The 17,758-nt window shown below is 39.9% G+C and overlaps 1 protein-coding gene across 1 annotated transcript in view; it reads right to left on the bottom strand.

Annotated features, from left to right (window-relative positions):
- Positions 1-17,758, bottom strand: part of igsf9a (immunoglobulin superfamily, member 9a) — a 45,380-nt gene that overhangs the window by 22,629 nt on the left and 4,993 nt on the right. The window contains 5 exon segments of the mRNA XM_063889783.1: positions 2,987-3,098; positions 3,676-3,824; positions 6,375-6,521; positions 14,937-15,137; positions 15,275-15,369. Coding sequence (XP_063745853.1) covers positions 2,987-3,098; positions 3,676-3,824; positions 6,375-6,521; positions 14,937-15,137; positions 15,275-15,335 — 670 coding nt within the window. The 5' untranslated portion in view covers positions 15,336-15,369.

Below are 17,758 nucleotides of genomic sequence, written 5' to 3'. Positions count from 1 at the left end.
AGATGCAATAAAGAGGATTCAGATATGTTTTCCTTTAGTGTGAATATGTGAAAGATAAGAGAGATACTGATCAATCAAAAGATGCGCAACGTTCTACACACAACGTTTATTTGAGTTACACATCAAAAAACTCTGATCATGTTCTTCCTCACAGAATCGGATTAGTATTCTCCTCGGTAGTGTGAATGTGAAACCACTAAACACATGTTGTCTGAAGATTCCTCGCTTAATCAGGTCTAATGGAATCAACATAAACAATGATGGAAGGGAAATATTAAACATTTAAGTTTGAATGTTGGTGCAAAACATGTGGAATTATATGAAGCTGCCTCTATCCGCCTTCATTCATTACATATACAAACTCAGTGCGCTTTAATGTGTAATTAATATTGTGTGCTTATATTTTAGTGTGTTATTTTGGGATTTGTTTAAATGAATCTTAGTCTGTATCTGTTGCATTTGTATTATTATTAGTATGTGTTATTATTGGTAGAGGTGGAAGAAATACTCAATTCTTTTCATTAACTTAAAGTGGTGATACCACATTGTACATAGTACAAAAAGTTAGAAGATCTCATTGTGCACAATGCGCTATTTGGTGATGATTCATTTTAAAAAATGTGTATAAAATCAAAAATGCTTTATTACAAGAGGTGTTGTAATATACAAGAATGAACCACTACCCTAATATTTAAAAAATGAAATACTGATATGTTTATATGGCTTTTATTTATATGTTGTATAAATAAGACATTCATACTACCCTGGTGAATGATTGCATCCAAAATGATGTGTGGCAAATCATTTTTACTTACTGCTCGATAACAAAATAGAAAAAAAACACAAGAAAATGAATGTATGTGAAGACAATATTTTTGGATTAATAATCTAAATTTACAAAGTTATAAAAGGTGTTTGACAAATATAAGGCATTAAAAAGAAAAAGAAATCCTTTTTTTACGGTAAGTAAAGTACCTCCAACATTACCAAGTGCCGTATCTTAGTGAATGTATTTAGTTACTTTCCAGCATTGGGGTGTAGAAGTAAATGTGTCACTAGATTAAGCAACAAACACTGATACTGCTGTGAGAAAATGAGCTGTGGATTTGAGTGTCAAAAATCCTGATTACTACTTGACAATTACACCAAAGCACAGGAGAAAAGCTGTCAAAATGAACCTTTTGAGAAACAAAATAATTGAAGATATAATAATACCAAATACCCCCGAGACTCTGCGCTGTCAAATTTTATGTAATCTCCTAGTAAACTAATCGCAAAGGCCTGTTACAAGGTGGTGCTAAAATGTCACATTCCCCCTCTTTCCTGTAGCGTGCAGAGCGCTAACATGTGCGCTAATAAAAGGGGGATTGGAGTTTCACATGTTCTCCACAGCGACCACACTGGATAGATTAAGTGTATTTAAACGCCTGACGGATACATGCATTAGTTTGGAGGTTACCGAAAGCTTTTAGACATCATCCAGATCAGCTAATAGTCTCCTGTGATCCATCCATGTGGCACAGAAACGCAGCCAAGCTCAGATAATGCGACTAAGACTGACAGTATTAAAGCGGTATGTGCTCGGGTTGATTATTATTCAAACTGAGAGATTCCAGAGACGTTACGCAAAAGGGACAGTTTCCCCCGCGCAGCAGCACCACGCTCCAGACGAGTCCTGGCCCTCCGGAGGAAAAAAGACTCAGCAGTAGGTGTAGGTGTAGGAGTACAAAACAGGAGTCAGGAATAAACAGCACAATGTATTACACCGTGCTGTGTTGGTGTAATCCTATGATACATAGCAGAACATTTGCATATTCGACATGTGTTTGTCCTCACATTGGGCACTCGGTTCGTACATTTTAGGCATGTGGAGAATTAGCAGTCGCTCTTAAACGACATGAAACTATGGAAGAGTCTACCCAATCAATAAAAATGCAACAAATTTAAGTCCTAGATCAAAGAAAAACAATTGTGTTATTAAAGCTATTACCCATGTGCACTTGTATTTTATATGTATTTATAATGCTCTTACACATCTCCTTCAAACAACTGCTTTTCTTCAAGTTTCTCATCAAAACCTACATTTTCCAAGATTATGCTGAAAACATTTGTTCAAGCCCTTTTTAGAGTAAATATAAGGTTTAGGCAAATAATCTTATATCCTTATCATAGTCATTCTCTAACTGAAACCGATCTGCGTTTACCTTAGCTGTTAGCTCCACTTTTAAGCTAAACTTCCCTCCAGCTGCTAACAGCTAACATTTGGTGTCTAGCTCCGCTCCAATTTCAACACATATATTCTCTTCCTATTTTAAATTTGTTTTCATATCAGGAAAAATGAAATCCTCCCTCTGTTTGTCCCCATTAGATAACGACTGCACCAAATGAGTCTCGGGCTCTGACAGTACCAGATTGCTATGGTATCTGTGCTACAGCAGAGAAAGGAAAGAGAAGCGTCACATGATCAGAATTTAAGCATTGACCACAATTACTGAACACTGTATACCTGGACCTAAATATAAGTCAAGCTCAAAATGTTATTGATTCATCTTATGATTTAATGACATATGTTGAGGCACACAGCTCAAGAGAAATGTACATTTTTAATCAACTAGAAACATTTTTAGAATTCTAAAAGACCAAAGACGTGTTTTTTTTCCCCTCCAGCACTATAGCAGCTTCACAAACTCCTAAAAACCACGTAACATCTCTGAAACTGCCTGCAAATTAAACCAAACGCAGAGCTCCATGACGATAAAGCAACTCTCTACATCCCAAATGAAATCCTGTCTCGAATCATGATATCAATATTATCCACACAGCACCAGAACATGAGTTAATTCAGTTTGAGTGACTGTTAAAGACTTGTGTCATATGATGCAACAAGGAGAAAGAGAAACGGATGGCATGCAGCCAATTTAAGCGCACACACACACATAGACTGAATGGAACAGACAGACACACACACACACACACACACACTGACCTTTGATCCTGACTTTGGTCACACAGGTCACGTTCCCCTCCGAGTTGGAGGCGTGGCAGGTGTACTCTCCTGCTGACTGTGCGCTCACTGCTGGCAGAGATAAGGCTCCTTCCTGTAAACATCATTATCAGATCAGCTGAAAGGCGCAGGGATGCAACTAGAACATATAAATACATAAATGCCACAGATAGCGTAGTTATGGGATATTCCCACACATACTGTACATGTGATACATACTTATGATGGATTCAAAGATGTGGAATGTAAGTAGCGCACTTTGTTGGAACACAACACATTTGTTGAAGAAGTTCCAAATCTGTTTGCAGAATAAGTCATAATATGGTTGAACTGCCTAGCTAATTCAACTTCAAAAAGCCTCGTTTGTAGATACTTGGAGGGACCCGACCACTACATCGTGACTCCCCGGACTGAAACCACTTGTTTATTTTTATGTGTAAAATTATTCAATCTAGTTCCGTCTTTACCTGCTGCAACACTGCGTTACCATGACATTAAACACATACTCTATGAAACCCTTGTGAAATGCATTTGACATTGCATCTACAAAACGTGGAACTTTTCTGACGCTTTAATCCAAAGCGATTTATAAAAACTAGAAACCATAAATAAGGTCATGTAAAATGTAGAGACGCATACATTAAATCCATATTCCTCATCAAATAACTTACCTGATCTTCTGTCCTTTGAATGACACTGCCATCCTTTAGCCAGGTGATGATTGGAGTGGGGTTGCCCTTAGCAACACAGGTAAGCAAGAGGGGACCTCCAACCAGAGCTTCCACCACAGGAGGCGGGGTTTCTGCGAAGGTGGGTGGAGCTACGGGGTAAATCATTGAAGGTTAACATCAATTAATTTAAAGTAAATCTAGTTCTGTTTCATTTATAAAACAATATTCTACACCTAAATAAGGACTGGGTGACACATATTACCATATTTACTATTAAATACCTTGATATCGATATTGCGTTAGGTGGACTTTTGGTGCTTTCACCAAATATTTATCAGTTATGTGGATGTAATTGCTGCTAAGTTACATCACTTCACTGTAAGCCTTAAAAAAACAGAAAAGGACTAAAGAAAGTAAAACAATCTAAGACGATATCCAGTCTTATACCGCAATTTCGATATATAGCCCAGCCCCAAAATAGAGGCAAATTTAGCTAAATAAAACTCTACAGAACATGAAAAACCTTCAAAGAGAAAAAACAGAAGAGCAAACAAAAGTCTTTTATCTCCTTTATCAGCATTTTATCAATTCATGTACGGCATGACAGCAGCTCAGCCTCGTCATTAGACAGCAGCAGTCTGTATTCAGTTTACTCCCATCAAGTTCCATTATTATTTCACACAGCGCCAAAGTGAACATGCTGCCTTTTTAGATGTCCCAAATATAAATGATTTACACTTTGATCTCATAAGAGGACACACAGAGAATTTTTACTTTAACGCCCGACCCTGAACAAACCGCTTGCAACAATTCTTCTGATTTGAACCCTTGTTGGAACTTTGTATAATAAACAACAAGAGGGGAAAGTTGCTTTCTGCAGGACTAAGAGTCATTTTTGTTTTCTTATCTGGATTACCGTTTGAGATGTTTGTTTTAGTGTCGGTGCACAGGAGAGACCTGGTGAAATTCTGGTGCATAATTAGAAAAACGTCCAGCAGATAATCCTGCTCTAAAAGAATACACTTTTAAATGTGAATGGCTTGTTCTTTGAGCATTTCAACCATGGAAGCATGACAATCTCATATATGTTGAGGCAAACACTAGGGATGTAAAATGCAAACCTGCGAGGCATGTCAGTGATGGTGCATTCAAAGCCTCAGTCATAATCTGTTATATTACGCTTGTTTCTAACAGGTGCACTCAGGCCAACTCGGTGCAACTGTCTCGCCACACTTTGATCTGCAAGCGTGAGGCCCAACTTTGTTCTGTGTGTTTGTGGCAAAGGATTTCCCAAATGCGTATAAACTTCAAAGCACAAAAAAATAATGAAGCATATTTAGATGTTTTATTTAGACCCAGTCATGAATAAAAAGTGTGAAGAAAGTCAAATTACCTGATCTGTCAAGACAGTATACATTTAAAAAAGTTTGTGTAAAAGTGTACACAGAGTTTAAGTGGTGCTTTAAAGAGTAGAAAAGGCAACTTTCTGCTTAATAAGGCTGAAAAACATCCACATGCATTGGGAACCTTTAGACTGATTGTATCGTTTGGCATAGAAAGGGAACATTTCCGCAATAACGTCATTGTATAGGAAGTGGCAGACAGGAGAATAAAGTAGGATATACGGGAAATTCTTGATAATCGTGCAGCTCTTATGTCAAACTGATTAGTTATACGTCAATAAATTAGTATGAAAGAATAAATGCACATTTTATTTACAGTGAAAGACTGACGCTAACCCCCCTCCTTTGTACTGTATACTGAGTGACACTGACACTGTGAGAGCTGCCAATGACTAGGCTTAGCTAGGCTAGGCTAATACTACTGCTTTAATAATAATAATAATAATAATACTAATAATAATAGTGAGTAGAGGCTACATCACTACGATGCGCTTCAGCCAGTAGCACACCATAGGAGCTGACATTGCGTCTCATAGCAACACCGGCCCTCAGCTGTCAGTCAAACACTGCCATGGGAAACGCCCACCGAGAGGCTGAGAGAAACTCTACATAAATGTATTATCCTCCCCTAAAAAGTGGTACATTACGTACAATAAACAGATGCAGTATAGTTTGAAGTATGGTTCTACAGAAGGGCCAATCATCTCAGATATTACATTGTGACAAGACCAGAAACTGTGTATATAAGGATCTGGACTAATGCAGCCTTGGTTCCCCTTTAAATGCAACTCTTGGCATAAAAGATGTGCTTCTGCTGCCATTGTGATCTTGGCTCGCATTGGGTGTGATTCTAAGTGAGGTCTGGACTGAAAGCATGAGGCACAAACAAGAGCATATTATCAAACGTAACAGTTGCGGCTGGCCTTCCTCTGCTGTTTTTAAAAGTGGTCCATTCTGACTTTCTGTGTTTTGATTGGCACACCAAGCGAGAGAGATGTTATATTTTCAAACCAAATATTTTCCAATGTTCAAACAGGTGTTGTGCTTTGTTACTCCCCAGGAAAGATCGGTTTTTCTGTTAGGGTTGTGAATCTGACTGTCAGCAGGGTGGAAAAAACGAATGGCCTTATTTTTATAAAACTTAGCGGAAGGGCCCGAGGCTGACTAACAGTTCTTTTCACCGATGGAAAAACGTCTTGCCAGAGGTCTCTCCAAGTGCCATTCTGGATTGGGTCACGATCACTGATTTTTCTCCTATAAAGCAAAAGAAAAACAACACAAGCACACCCCACCCACCGGTTATAGAGAGCCGAGTCCAGGTGCCATTTTGCAACTCATCCGTGGGTTCATCCAGCAAGAGGATTCGACATTCGTACAAGCCCTGGTCGCCCAACTGTAGGCCCTCCAGCTTCAGGTCGGTGATGCGTACCAGAGACACCCGCCCTGCAGACACAAAGTGCACATAGACACATTATAAGGTTGCACCTGATGCTGATTTCACCTGTCATTTCACTCCAAGCTCTGTTGTTCTTGCCCGAAACGGTACATTCACAAACAACACACAAACGAAAAGAAATCCTGGTTGCCAGGTGACGGCTCCCTCGAGCCAGAACGAGGCTAGCAACACTGGCTCGTTATCTTTTTTCCAGTCTGCAGCTCACATATCTCCGGTGTCCTTCTAGTTTTCACACTTTATCAGACAGACAATTGTGCGGCAACCTAACAGCACGGAACGGCATGGGTGAGAAACTGTCAATGGAAGAATTATTGAGCAGGGAAAAAGACAACATGAAAACAGTAAACAGACTGGAAGCCTCAGTGCCACTGGGATGAGTGTGTGGCGACGGTAATTATTAACCAAGGCTCGGCTTCCTAGTAGCAGGAAGGGACATTTGAAAAAGAACCAGGAAGTTGGAGTTAGGTCATGTTGGCAGAGATAACACACCTTATTTACTTTTCCGAGCTGCAAAAGGGGGTCTAAATCCTCGCAGGAGAAGAAGGGAGGGAGGGAACACTAGAGGAAAACACACATCAGCAAACACTCTAGGGATTACGCATTTCGAAATCCTACCCTTTGACCCGTGGCAGTTTTTTTTCCCCCCTTGGTTGTGTTTACTTGCTCAGTGCGATATAGGTCAGTGCAGCACCTCAGAGGAAAGGTTGTTTTGACGCAGGGAAACATGATTGGGAGTCATCAGATAAAAGGCAAGGGTGGCGGTGAAGTGAGAGCATGACCCAACAACTCCCGCCCAGTGACACGATGCACCACGACAAGGGATTTGAATGCGAGGTCAATTGAGCGTGAGAGGGAAAGCAGAGAAAGAAGAAGGGGAAATTTGTCTGTCTGCGTCTCCGTGTTTGTCCTGCGCACGTCAGAGAGTGCAAAAGCATGTGCGTGAATGCATTGAACACATGTTTTAGTGAGTTTCCGGAGTTGCAACTCAACAACTATGGAGTGTAGGTAATTGACGACAAATCAAGCTTTGAAGACAACAAACAATGAAAACATATGTCTGTGGAAAAACTCCTTATATTAAAATAGTAAGAAGAGTAAATAATACATTAGGAAACACTTGTTGAGATTAAATCATTAATAATGCATAAAGATTGAATTATTCATACAATTAATAAATATAATAGGAAATACAATATCATTATTTGTACATCACATTTATAATGGATTATTATATAATGGATATATACAGTAGATAATGTCAAATAAAATAATTAACTGCACAAATAATTCTGTTGTTCTTTATTGGACTAATTTAGAATTGATTTCTATAATAAAATCATAAGAAAAATATAATGTATAATGAATATAATCTCATACAAATAATATATATCATAAAACTCATTTAAAAAAAAGAGTTTGGGAATTCCTTCTTTGTGTTGTTTTGTTAGCATTAACTGCTAATGTTGCTCCTACCTTGCATTGCTGCATTTTTATGTGTTTATTTAGCCGATTTAATTTAACCCCTTTATATTTAAATACCATATGCGCTATGCCCAGCTTCAGAGATGGACTTAACACGTATGTTGTGGCTGAATGAGAGCAAATGCCTTCGCCAGAAACACAGTGGCACACAAGAGGAGGCTGATTTTGCAGCATACTGCCAATGTTTTTTGGAATGAAGTGACGTTGGCCTTATTTATATGCAACACATCTGCTCCGGTGGCCCCTGTAAGAATAGTTTCTATGCTGTTGAGAGTAAAATACAACAAATAATCCCCTATGCTTGATTTGCTTCAATATTCAGTCAACTTTACTGACATCCTGTTAGGAATCAGCTTCAAAATGTTCTAAATGAGCAAACATACATTGAATACATAAAGCCTGCATAAAAAAGACTGAAATCACTTTATAGATCATGACACAGGTAAGGAAATAAGAGTGAAAATGATACCTACAACGAGAAAGAGCCCCTCCCCTACCAACATCTCGAATTCCCTGCCCTGCACCCCCCTGCTGCTCACTTCTTTGTTACTAAACAATACCTTTGATGCGCAAACACACCCGTATCGATACAACTCACGCACAACTGTCGAATGCATTAATTTCCTGAACTGTTTCTAACTGTAGTCTCCCGTCAACCCCCCACTCCCAACGGCTTGTTCCCTCAATACAGTCTCAGGTGACAGGGAAACGCGAAACCATTCAGCGCTGTGAGGAAATACAACTCTTCACAAAAGAAAAGCCTCGGACTGATTTGAAAGGTCCACAGACTCTACTGGCTTCAGAGGAGATTATTAAATGTGGCAGTAATCATGTTGCTTGAGATAATTGCTTCAAAGAAGGAGAAATGTTATCTAACCTCATCGATAGTGAATTAAAACACCTGTGTAAAGTTTACAACAGGACATAGTGCTGATTTTCAGGTTCATTTTTGTATTTTATGAACTTTGGGGTTCAAGCCTTTGCAGACCACAACAACCTATATAAAACACACTCAAGCAAAGTGAGAACCCCACAAAGCACAATAGGGCCTCTTTAAATTGAGTGGTCAGTCCTTTTGCCTTTTACCTACATTTTTCCTGATGGAACACCGTATGAATAAAGGATATCTGACTCGACTCTTGGATTAAACTTTTAAAGAGCTTTTATTTGCAGCTTCACCAAAGTTGTGTTTGATTTGATTCCTGTGCTTCCTTCTTCAAGGTTTCAAGGTTTTATTGGTCATATGCACAGCATATACAACGTATATGTTGTGGCAATGAATATCTTATATCCCATGCTCCTCCAACAACTCAACATACATGGTGCAAATAAGATAAATAAAATAGTGCAGTAAAATAGTATTTTATGTCTGTTTCGAAAAAGCGCTGAAAAGGTCAAGTTGTTCAGGCTTTGAACTACAAATAACCTTCCAAGTGAGGCATCTTACTTAATTTAGTGGGGTTTCATAAAGCTCCCATAGAAGCAGGGCCTGTAAAATGATAAAAGCAGCACTTTTTGTTCCCTCAGTTTAATTCAGAGTGAAGGTTGCACCAGAGGTATTGATTTTGCTTCTCTCAAAATGAATGTGTAACAATTTGGAGACAAAGTTTACAAATGACGATGGGGAATCAACGTGGAAGGTATTCGTTTTGAACAGCGGTCTTTATGAAAAATAATTCAAATTCGATACTGCATTCTGTGCCGCGGACGTTTATGTCCCTGAGAATGTGATATTCGCGGGCGGGAAGCCAACGCCGTCTCTGAGGGATGTCGTCAGCTCTTGGCAAGCCGTGCAGAGCTATTCAGGTACAGGTTTAAAAAAACGAAAAAAACAAGAAGCAGATGAAGTTTCACTCCTCGCTGCTTGTTGCTCTATGAAACCCCGCTGTGTGCAATCCAACTGCCTCCTTGCTGCTGTAACAAATATGAGTAATCCCCGGGCTCAGCACTCACGTTCGTCTATGTGGGAAAGGAAGCTGATTAGCATTGTTAACTATGTGTAATGTGTTCGGATCACACACAGTATACTCCTGCTGATTGTGATGGGATGTGCACGGTAGAGCAGTGCATTTAGACAGCTGTATTTACTTTTTATGGAGTCAGCAGCTGTATGCAAGCTGAGGGACTTTCTGTCCTGTTCACAGAGCACACACTAATCCTTTGATCTTTACTGCTCTATTACAACAAACACATTTAAACCCTTTTAGCTCTTAACACCCTCAAGGGAGCAGCTATCTGATGTATCTCACACTTTAGGAGCTGTACACACAGTGAAACGCAAAGCATATTGATGGAGGAGGTGGACCGTAGGAAGTTTGATTAATATCCTATCAAGGCGGCTGTGTGGACTCACAGAATTGATGACTTTCAACTCACAAAGTCCAGAGAGTCTCGGGCGTGGACTTTAACACCAATGACTCCTGAGTTCACTTGGACTTTTGACTTGAAAATACTTGATGTCTTAACTGTTGCCCAAATATTACAAAGTATGTAAAGTCTGTGCCACAAATGAATGAGATTCCCTTTATTTACTGATCAACTGCCATTAACGATATTCATTTATTCTAGTGCACAATAAATAGAGTGGTGCAGGAATGAGTCCTAAAACCTGGATATGACTTGGCATTTTCTGTGGTTAACACAGGCTTAAGAGATGTTCACGTGACGCTCCATGGTATAAAATACATCAGTGAATACCCCACTGGTCCAAAGCTGTGTCATAAAAATGGGGGTTACTAACCAGTGACTAAATGAGAATACTTAACCTCTTCACACCAAAAAGTTGGCCGTGTGAGGAGATGATTACAAAAACGTATCCGTATCACAAATGTTTGTTGGCCACATTGCTTATTTTCTGCAATATAGCTAAATCCAATCGGGTAATCCCATTGCTTTTTGTTGAGGAAGACCGTGAGATAATACCTAACAGGTGGGCCCACAGAAATCACTGTACCACTCCATTTTCCAGATCCCTTTTTATAGGCCAATCCGATGAACTCATGAAGAACTAATGTTAGGCTACTGAGCTCCAGTTTGACGAGGCTGTTAACTTTGATTAAAAGCAATATTTTGAAACGCAAGGTTTAAGTGCAAAGACTTAAGCTTGCAAATTAGTGATTTGGTCCCACCCCTGTTTCAAGGGGATGAATAAAGAGCAATGATAAGAACTAATATTTTTTGCAACAAGCCATGGATTTTAACAACAATGAAATTGGACTTTAGTTGGACAGGAGTTTTTTTTACTTCAAAATATTTGATATCTTAACCCAAGCCAGAAAATCGAATAGCATATTATTTAATTAGTGTGCCAACAATCAATTAATTGACTTATTATTTACTTGAGACTGAACTGACCATATCCAATTTGTTTGACCAAATCCAGATGCATCCAATCATGCTGAAATTGAATACCAGAACTTACTGTTCAAAAACAGCAGGAACACTTCAATATGTTGCCTGCAGGGACTGACGATCCAACCACTGACCCACTAATAGATAGACACCCATTTACCTCGAGAGCCACAGATACCCACAGCCTGATAGCTGGGCTTGCGTGATAGCTTCCTGTTAGACAAAAACATTTTGAGCCTTTGGTAGAATTTGGTATTAAATTGGACCGAAACGCACATTAGGACATTATGTTGAGGAATAAAAAAATGTTAGGCTTCGGACTTGAGCGGAACGACCTATTTGGGACTTGCAAAACAATGAATTACTGTTTTAAAAGTGACGAACAGGTAGAAAAGGTTAGCTTCAACTGAACCTTAGCCGAGTGAATATCTCAGGTAACCGTAAGAATCGCAACACCTCAACAACAGTGGGACTTTGGGTCCAGAACCGTTGAGACACCCGAGAACATGCATGGCCTGGGGAGGTGAAATCCACACTACTTGATCCACCTCTCAAGCGTTAGTTTCCCATGAGGCACCTGTTACTGCCCACACCAGCCAGTGCCTGTGAGAAATCCCCCAGTTCACCATCAGAATGGACAAAGCATCTTTTTTCAAACCTTTTTGTATTTGCGGCTTTCTGTTTGTCACCTGAGAGGTATGTGATTAGCAAACCTCTCCCTTTTAAAACAAGGCCCTTTATTGTGCTTTATGGTCTAGCGAAGCTTACAAGAAGTGTATTCATGGGCCAAAGGCTAGGCAAATATTTCGGGTATTTTTTTACCACCATTATATTGCCTCCATTCCTACGTAACGAAGAGCCAAAGTAATGAAGTGTGACATCAGAGCACGTTGAAGGATTGTCTCCACAGTTAATGACAAAAGGGCTACTGTCTCTTAAGAGCTCGGGCTAGAATTAAAGCCTGCCCCGCTCCAACTCACGATAATTCATCAGCCAAGGTTAACCCTGACTTTATTGCTATGTAAATGTCTGTATCTTGTTTCCTGCTTGGGTTGGGCGAAGGAGTGGCATTCGACTCATATGAGAAAAAGCTCATCTGAAAGCAGTTTCTGATCCTTTAACAAACATATACTTCATTGTAGTGATTACTGTTGTTTACTGTGTCGCACTGCAACCAATGGATGTGTGACATCAAAGAGCTTTCCAGGTTGTAATAAAGTGGTTTAGAGGATTAGGATGGCGACATTCAATACTTTTATTGTCAAGAAATCCCAAAGAATTGATCCTACGGTAAGTATATTTATATCTCACACATGTTATTCCCCTGTGCTCCAGAGCCCCATTGTTATAAACGGGAGCATGCAAATGTAAATAAGAATTTCCGACGGATGTTTTGTGCCTGTAAACGTCGAGCAGGAACTGGTGCACTTGTCATAACGATGGACATAGACACTGTACATACTTGGTAGCAAACCAGATGGGTATTAATTCAATGCTTTTTCCGGGCTTGCGACATTCAGGATAGGGAAGTGTTGTGAGATGGAGAAATGCATTGATTGATTGATTTGTTGACAGTAAGAAAATCATAGACTAAAACTGGCCTTTTCATTACAAGGGAGAACCCCAAAAAAGCATAATATGGCCCCTTTAAATAGGGCTGAATATTGAAGAGGATTTAATATTGAAATATAGCGCATTTCTAAGGGAACTGCTGATTGACAAATGGACCTTTTTCTACTTTTATTTTCCCCTATTGTATGGAGCTTTAAAGTTTTGAAGGAAAATCCTCTCGGTCCACACCGTCTGAGAGGACCACATTCTGTATCAGCTAGTTCCAGCTGTTCATTGAAGCCATACAATATTTAAAAACAGAGTAAAATACTTGAAACTTCCCCAGAAGGGCGCATACTTAATGTCATTTTTATCCGCACATTTCCTTAAACTTCAGTCTGATATATATGATCGTTGGAACATTGGGATCTAGTTCAGGCTTTAAATCAAGTCTCTGTTGGTTGGAGCTACGTTTAGCTTCACAGCATGAATTTGCAATGACTGATGCAACAGCTGGTAATTATGGTTTATAAGGTTAACTCTCTAATTGTTTCATTGTTATATGAAAGAGTGATTGCTGAAGTCTCCTAATGACTGTGTTCAAATTGCTGAACAACAATGGCAAGTGGTAGTGAGCTGCTCCCACCTGAGTATTAAAAAGTATGCATTTATTTCCCTCTTTGAAGTGGTATCATCACGCCTGCTGGGGGGAGTTTCTATAAGTGCATTTAAGTCAAAACCCTACATGGCGCTCCAGCAGAAATTCAAATAGCCTTTGGAAAGGTCAAAGGTGGAATATCTCTTCAGGCAAATCTATGGAAAATAAAAAAGATTCTGATAAAAGGAAGATCGGAGCCACTCAGACATGCTCTCCTTTTGTCCACACTGGTCCCATTGTTTGTGACTTTAAAGGATAACAGGAGCAACACAAAGGTATTCTTGGTCCATTGAGGATCATTTTCCCCACAGACTGTCTTTGTTCTGGGAGCTCCGGGCAGAAAGTGAACAAAAGATGATGATGCAATGCAAGAGTCTTAGCTCCACAAAAAAGGAGCTCCCACTGAGGAGGGTCTGAAAAGCCATCAAGGTGTGGTACTGAATATTCTCTGAAACCCAGATACTGCAGGTTATATTCTTTCACTAGGAGAAACGTGGGCTCAAAGCATGTCGTCACCTTCCTATTTATTTACAACTCACACACATACATGGTGTCACAAAAGTCTACATAAGTTATTATTAGATACTTAGCAATGTTTTTGTTGTTAAAGTATGGCAATGGTGGCATAACATCATGCTGCATGTGGAGAGTAAACAAGATTAGGAGTCTTCCTGCTTGCTAGTGTCTGTAAGCAATTCGGATTAGCTTCATGCTAATTACAGTAACAATGAAGATGTGAGAACGCTGTTTTTAAGCCGGTGTGATGTTTAACACAAAGTTTAGGGCGACACACTACTTGTTACATAACTTGGGTATCATAGTAAGGCAGGTATGGTACCAAGGCAATGCCAGAATTATGAAACAGGTTTTTGGAATAAAGAATCAACTCCAAAAGTACGCCGCAAACTCACTCTTGACGTTGCAGTAGGACTCGCTCTATTTTCCCACCATAATGCTATGTTGAACATCAAATTGTCCTCAGAAGGAGAGCTAACAAATTATGTTAAATAAAATAACATTAATGAAGTTTAATTGATGATGTGGGCCGATATTTAATGTATTTTAAAATTAAAATAAACATTTATATGTATATTATTGTCAACAAGATTGTGCTTGAGCAATGCATCAAAGTCCATCATGTACAAACACTTGATCATAATCAAATGACATCAAGCCATAGAATGAAAGCCAGCTTCAAAATAACGAGAAATGTATGTTTACATGTAGATCAGGCATGAATATAGAGACAATATATTCCTTTAGACAATAACAGATTTCTGTAGCATAGTGAAGAGTTGTGATGCGCATAGCATTACCATGATCTGTTGGATCACGTGTTATCCTTTCCATGGGTGCTTACCTTCATATTGTGGATGGAGGCGAGGCGCATGGGATCCAAATTTCATCAGGACCGGGATTTCCAGTCCCTTTCGGACCCACTCCACCACATGCCGGGGCGCTGTTGGCACAGTAGACGGCCCTGATGGAGTAAAACTGCACTCCAACTCCACCACATCTCCCACCTTTCCAAGGACCTCCAGATTTGCACCTTCAGCGGGCACTGTTCGGTATATCAGAATCAAATTGACACGTTACTGGATTGACATGGACAATTGTGTGCACATCATACAAAAAAGTCTAGCTGAACAGACAGCGGGATGCAAAATATATTATTGATCCAACGATGGAGATACTTACGAAATAGGCAAAGAAGTGCCACCACGCTGAAAGTCTGCAAAGATAATGTCGCTGACCCCATATCTGTCACTCATGCAACCTGCAGCATGTTCAATCTGTTGGCAAAAGAGACACAATTGTCACAATCACATTACTTGCTTGGCTTCACGCAAGATGACAGCCATCTGTGACAGATTTCTTAAGTAAAAAGGCTAAAGCAGAGCTGCCGCTTCTGTCATATTTATACAGACAGGAGGAGTGGAGCGTTTCATACAGCTTTCCAATAACTGGAATTCTTCCCATATCATTACACAAATGGGCAGAGCTGCCTGTGCTGCCAGAAAACTCCTGGGCCCTATATCCTTTTTCTGAAAGTAAATGACATAAATGCCACATAACTCTCCCAAGAGTCACGTGCGGAGCGACATTTAAGTGTTTTATTTAGAGCACATCAATGGAGACATTTGACTGTGAAGGCCAAGAGACTCAGCACTCAATGGCGGGGATCAGTTGAGCTGAAGGCAGCGTATGCATGGAAGAGTTCAACTTAATGTCAAGACGCTGCAACCGATTTATTCCAGTCAAAACAACCTCGGCTTCCATTTTATCACTTGTGACTTGTGTCACCAACAAGATAGGTCAGATTTAAGACTTACACACACTAAAAACATCTATCATTTCACCTCCTATAGGAAAGCAAGCAGTCGCTGTTTGGAATAAATTAGTAAATGCCACATATGCAGATGGGAGGTGTCATATCATGCAGGCCATTTACATTGGGCAACAGTTGCTGCTGGTTAAGGTCAGATCTGACAGAATGAGCGCTCACATCAGCTCTCTGGCCACACACCAGTTCAGCTTGCTAGCTTTAGGTCATATCTCATCTCATTAAGAGGAGGTTATTACAGTGTGCACATGTAAAGAGCAAAGGTTAACATGTATACACTTACAAAGGCAAACATGAAATAGTGTGCCAGATAAGACACAGAAATTGCCCCTCCTGTTCTACTTGAGTACAAAACTGAACAAAAACTAACAGCAACTACGAATGACAAGTCCCGTGGTTTTTGATTCATACTGTACATCAATCGGTATAAGGTCATGTATTTTAATATATATTTTAGATCCATCTATCTGTAGGAGTTAAAACCCTTATACAGCTTTTATTCTGTGCAAGGGTCCATTATAAAAAACAAAGGGTGACTTTAATAGGTTTCTATGATCAAATAATGATGCCAAACTCAGTGACCTATACACTTTGTGGGTATGAACAGCCAACACACCTTCGTCCAACAGTCCCAAAGGCTTTTATGGGCCTTTTCATTTCATGGCCAGAGCAAAGTCTGAACCTGTGAAAAACAATTACGCAGTCTGTCAACAACTGCATGGCTTGTTCCAACAAACAGCCTTGATTTAGCAAACATTACAGCATCCACCGATTGTCGACAAAATCAAAATGAAAGTCCCCAATCTGAAGAGTGTCTGCTGAATGCCCAGACTCCCCCTGCCCATCCTCTGCGTGGTTTTATGCAAAACAGCAAAACAGAGAGTTCACCCAGAACGCATTACATTTGAATAAGGCATCGAGTGTGAGCCAGGAAGGCAAAAGGTAAAGCTTCAACATTATAATTCTCTTGTTTGACAACCCAGCACACAGTAGGGGAGGAGGATATAACAACACAATCGCACAAATGAAGATGCCTGTTGCCATGACTAGGCAGCGACGACTCGTCCCCGTTTGGTACACAATGAGCAGATGCTCAGCGTCTCCTCCCTCTCCATCGACTACCGAGATGATACGGTTTGAATACCCTGTAATAGCGTTCATCATTTCTCTAATTATAGAATAAATAACCAGACACTTCTACTTCTGTCTGAATAAGGAAAGTTACAGATGAATGAAAATCTTGTTTACGGTTTTATGACTCTGACATGGTAAGACTTATTCATTTGTCTAGGGAAATAGCAAGGCAATAAAGTGGAACAGCAGCAATAAAAAAATATATTTTGTGGGAACAGAGAAAGCAGGGAAAGTGTGGCAAACGCAGCAAGAAACAAGATGAGAGCAAAAAAGAAATCTCGTTAAGCTGCAGGACATTTTCTGTCATTAAATCTGAAACCAAAAAACTCACAGAGCTTACAAACAAAGCAGTCTGCACAGGTGAAACGCTCCGCCATGGTTACACAGCTGGTCTCTAGATGCTTCCTTCCTCTGACAGACACACAAACACAGTGACAGTGCAGCACTCTGGAAAATGTTTAAAGCTGTAATAAATGAGACCGTAGCTCACAGAAAAGAGAGTCCTGTCTCACGCTGATTTATCAGCTGACAGAAATAGAAATGTCACTGACAGGCACGCTGTTGGAATTCTGCGTTGTTGCAATTTGAAATCTAAAGGAGGAGAGTAATGGGGATCGGCTGATTAATCACAACTGAGGCACAGTAAGAGATTTATCAACACACATTGGAAACAAAGATAAAGAGACTCCTAAACATTTGGTTCC

Source organism: Eleginops maclovinus, chromosome 8 (assembly GCF_036324505.1).
Source record: "Eleginops maclovinus isolate JMC-PN-2008 ecotype Puerto Natales chromosome 8, JC_Emac_rtc_rv5, whole genome shotgun sequence".
NCBI classification, from domain to species: domain Eukaryota; kingdom Metazoa; phylum Chordata; class Actinopteri; order Perciformes; family Eleginopidae; genus Eleginops; species Eleginops maclovinus.
The sequence above is the reverse complement of the archived record's forward strand: the minus strand, read 5'-3'. Positions and strand labels throughout refer to the sequence as shown.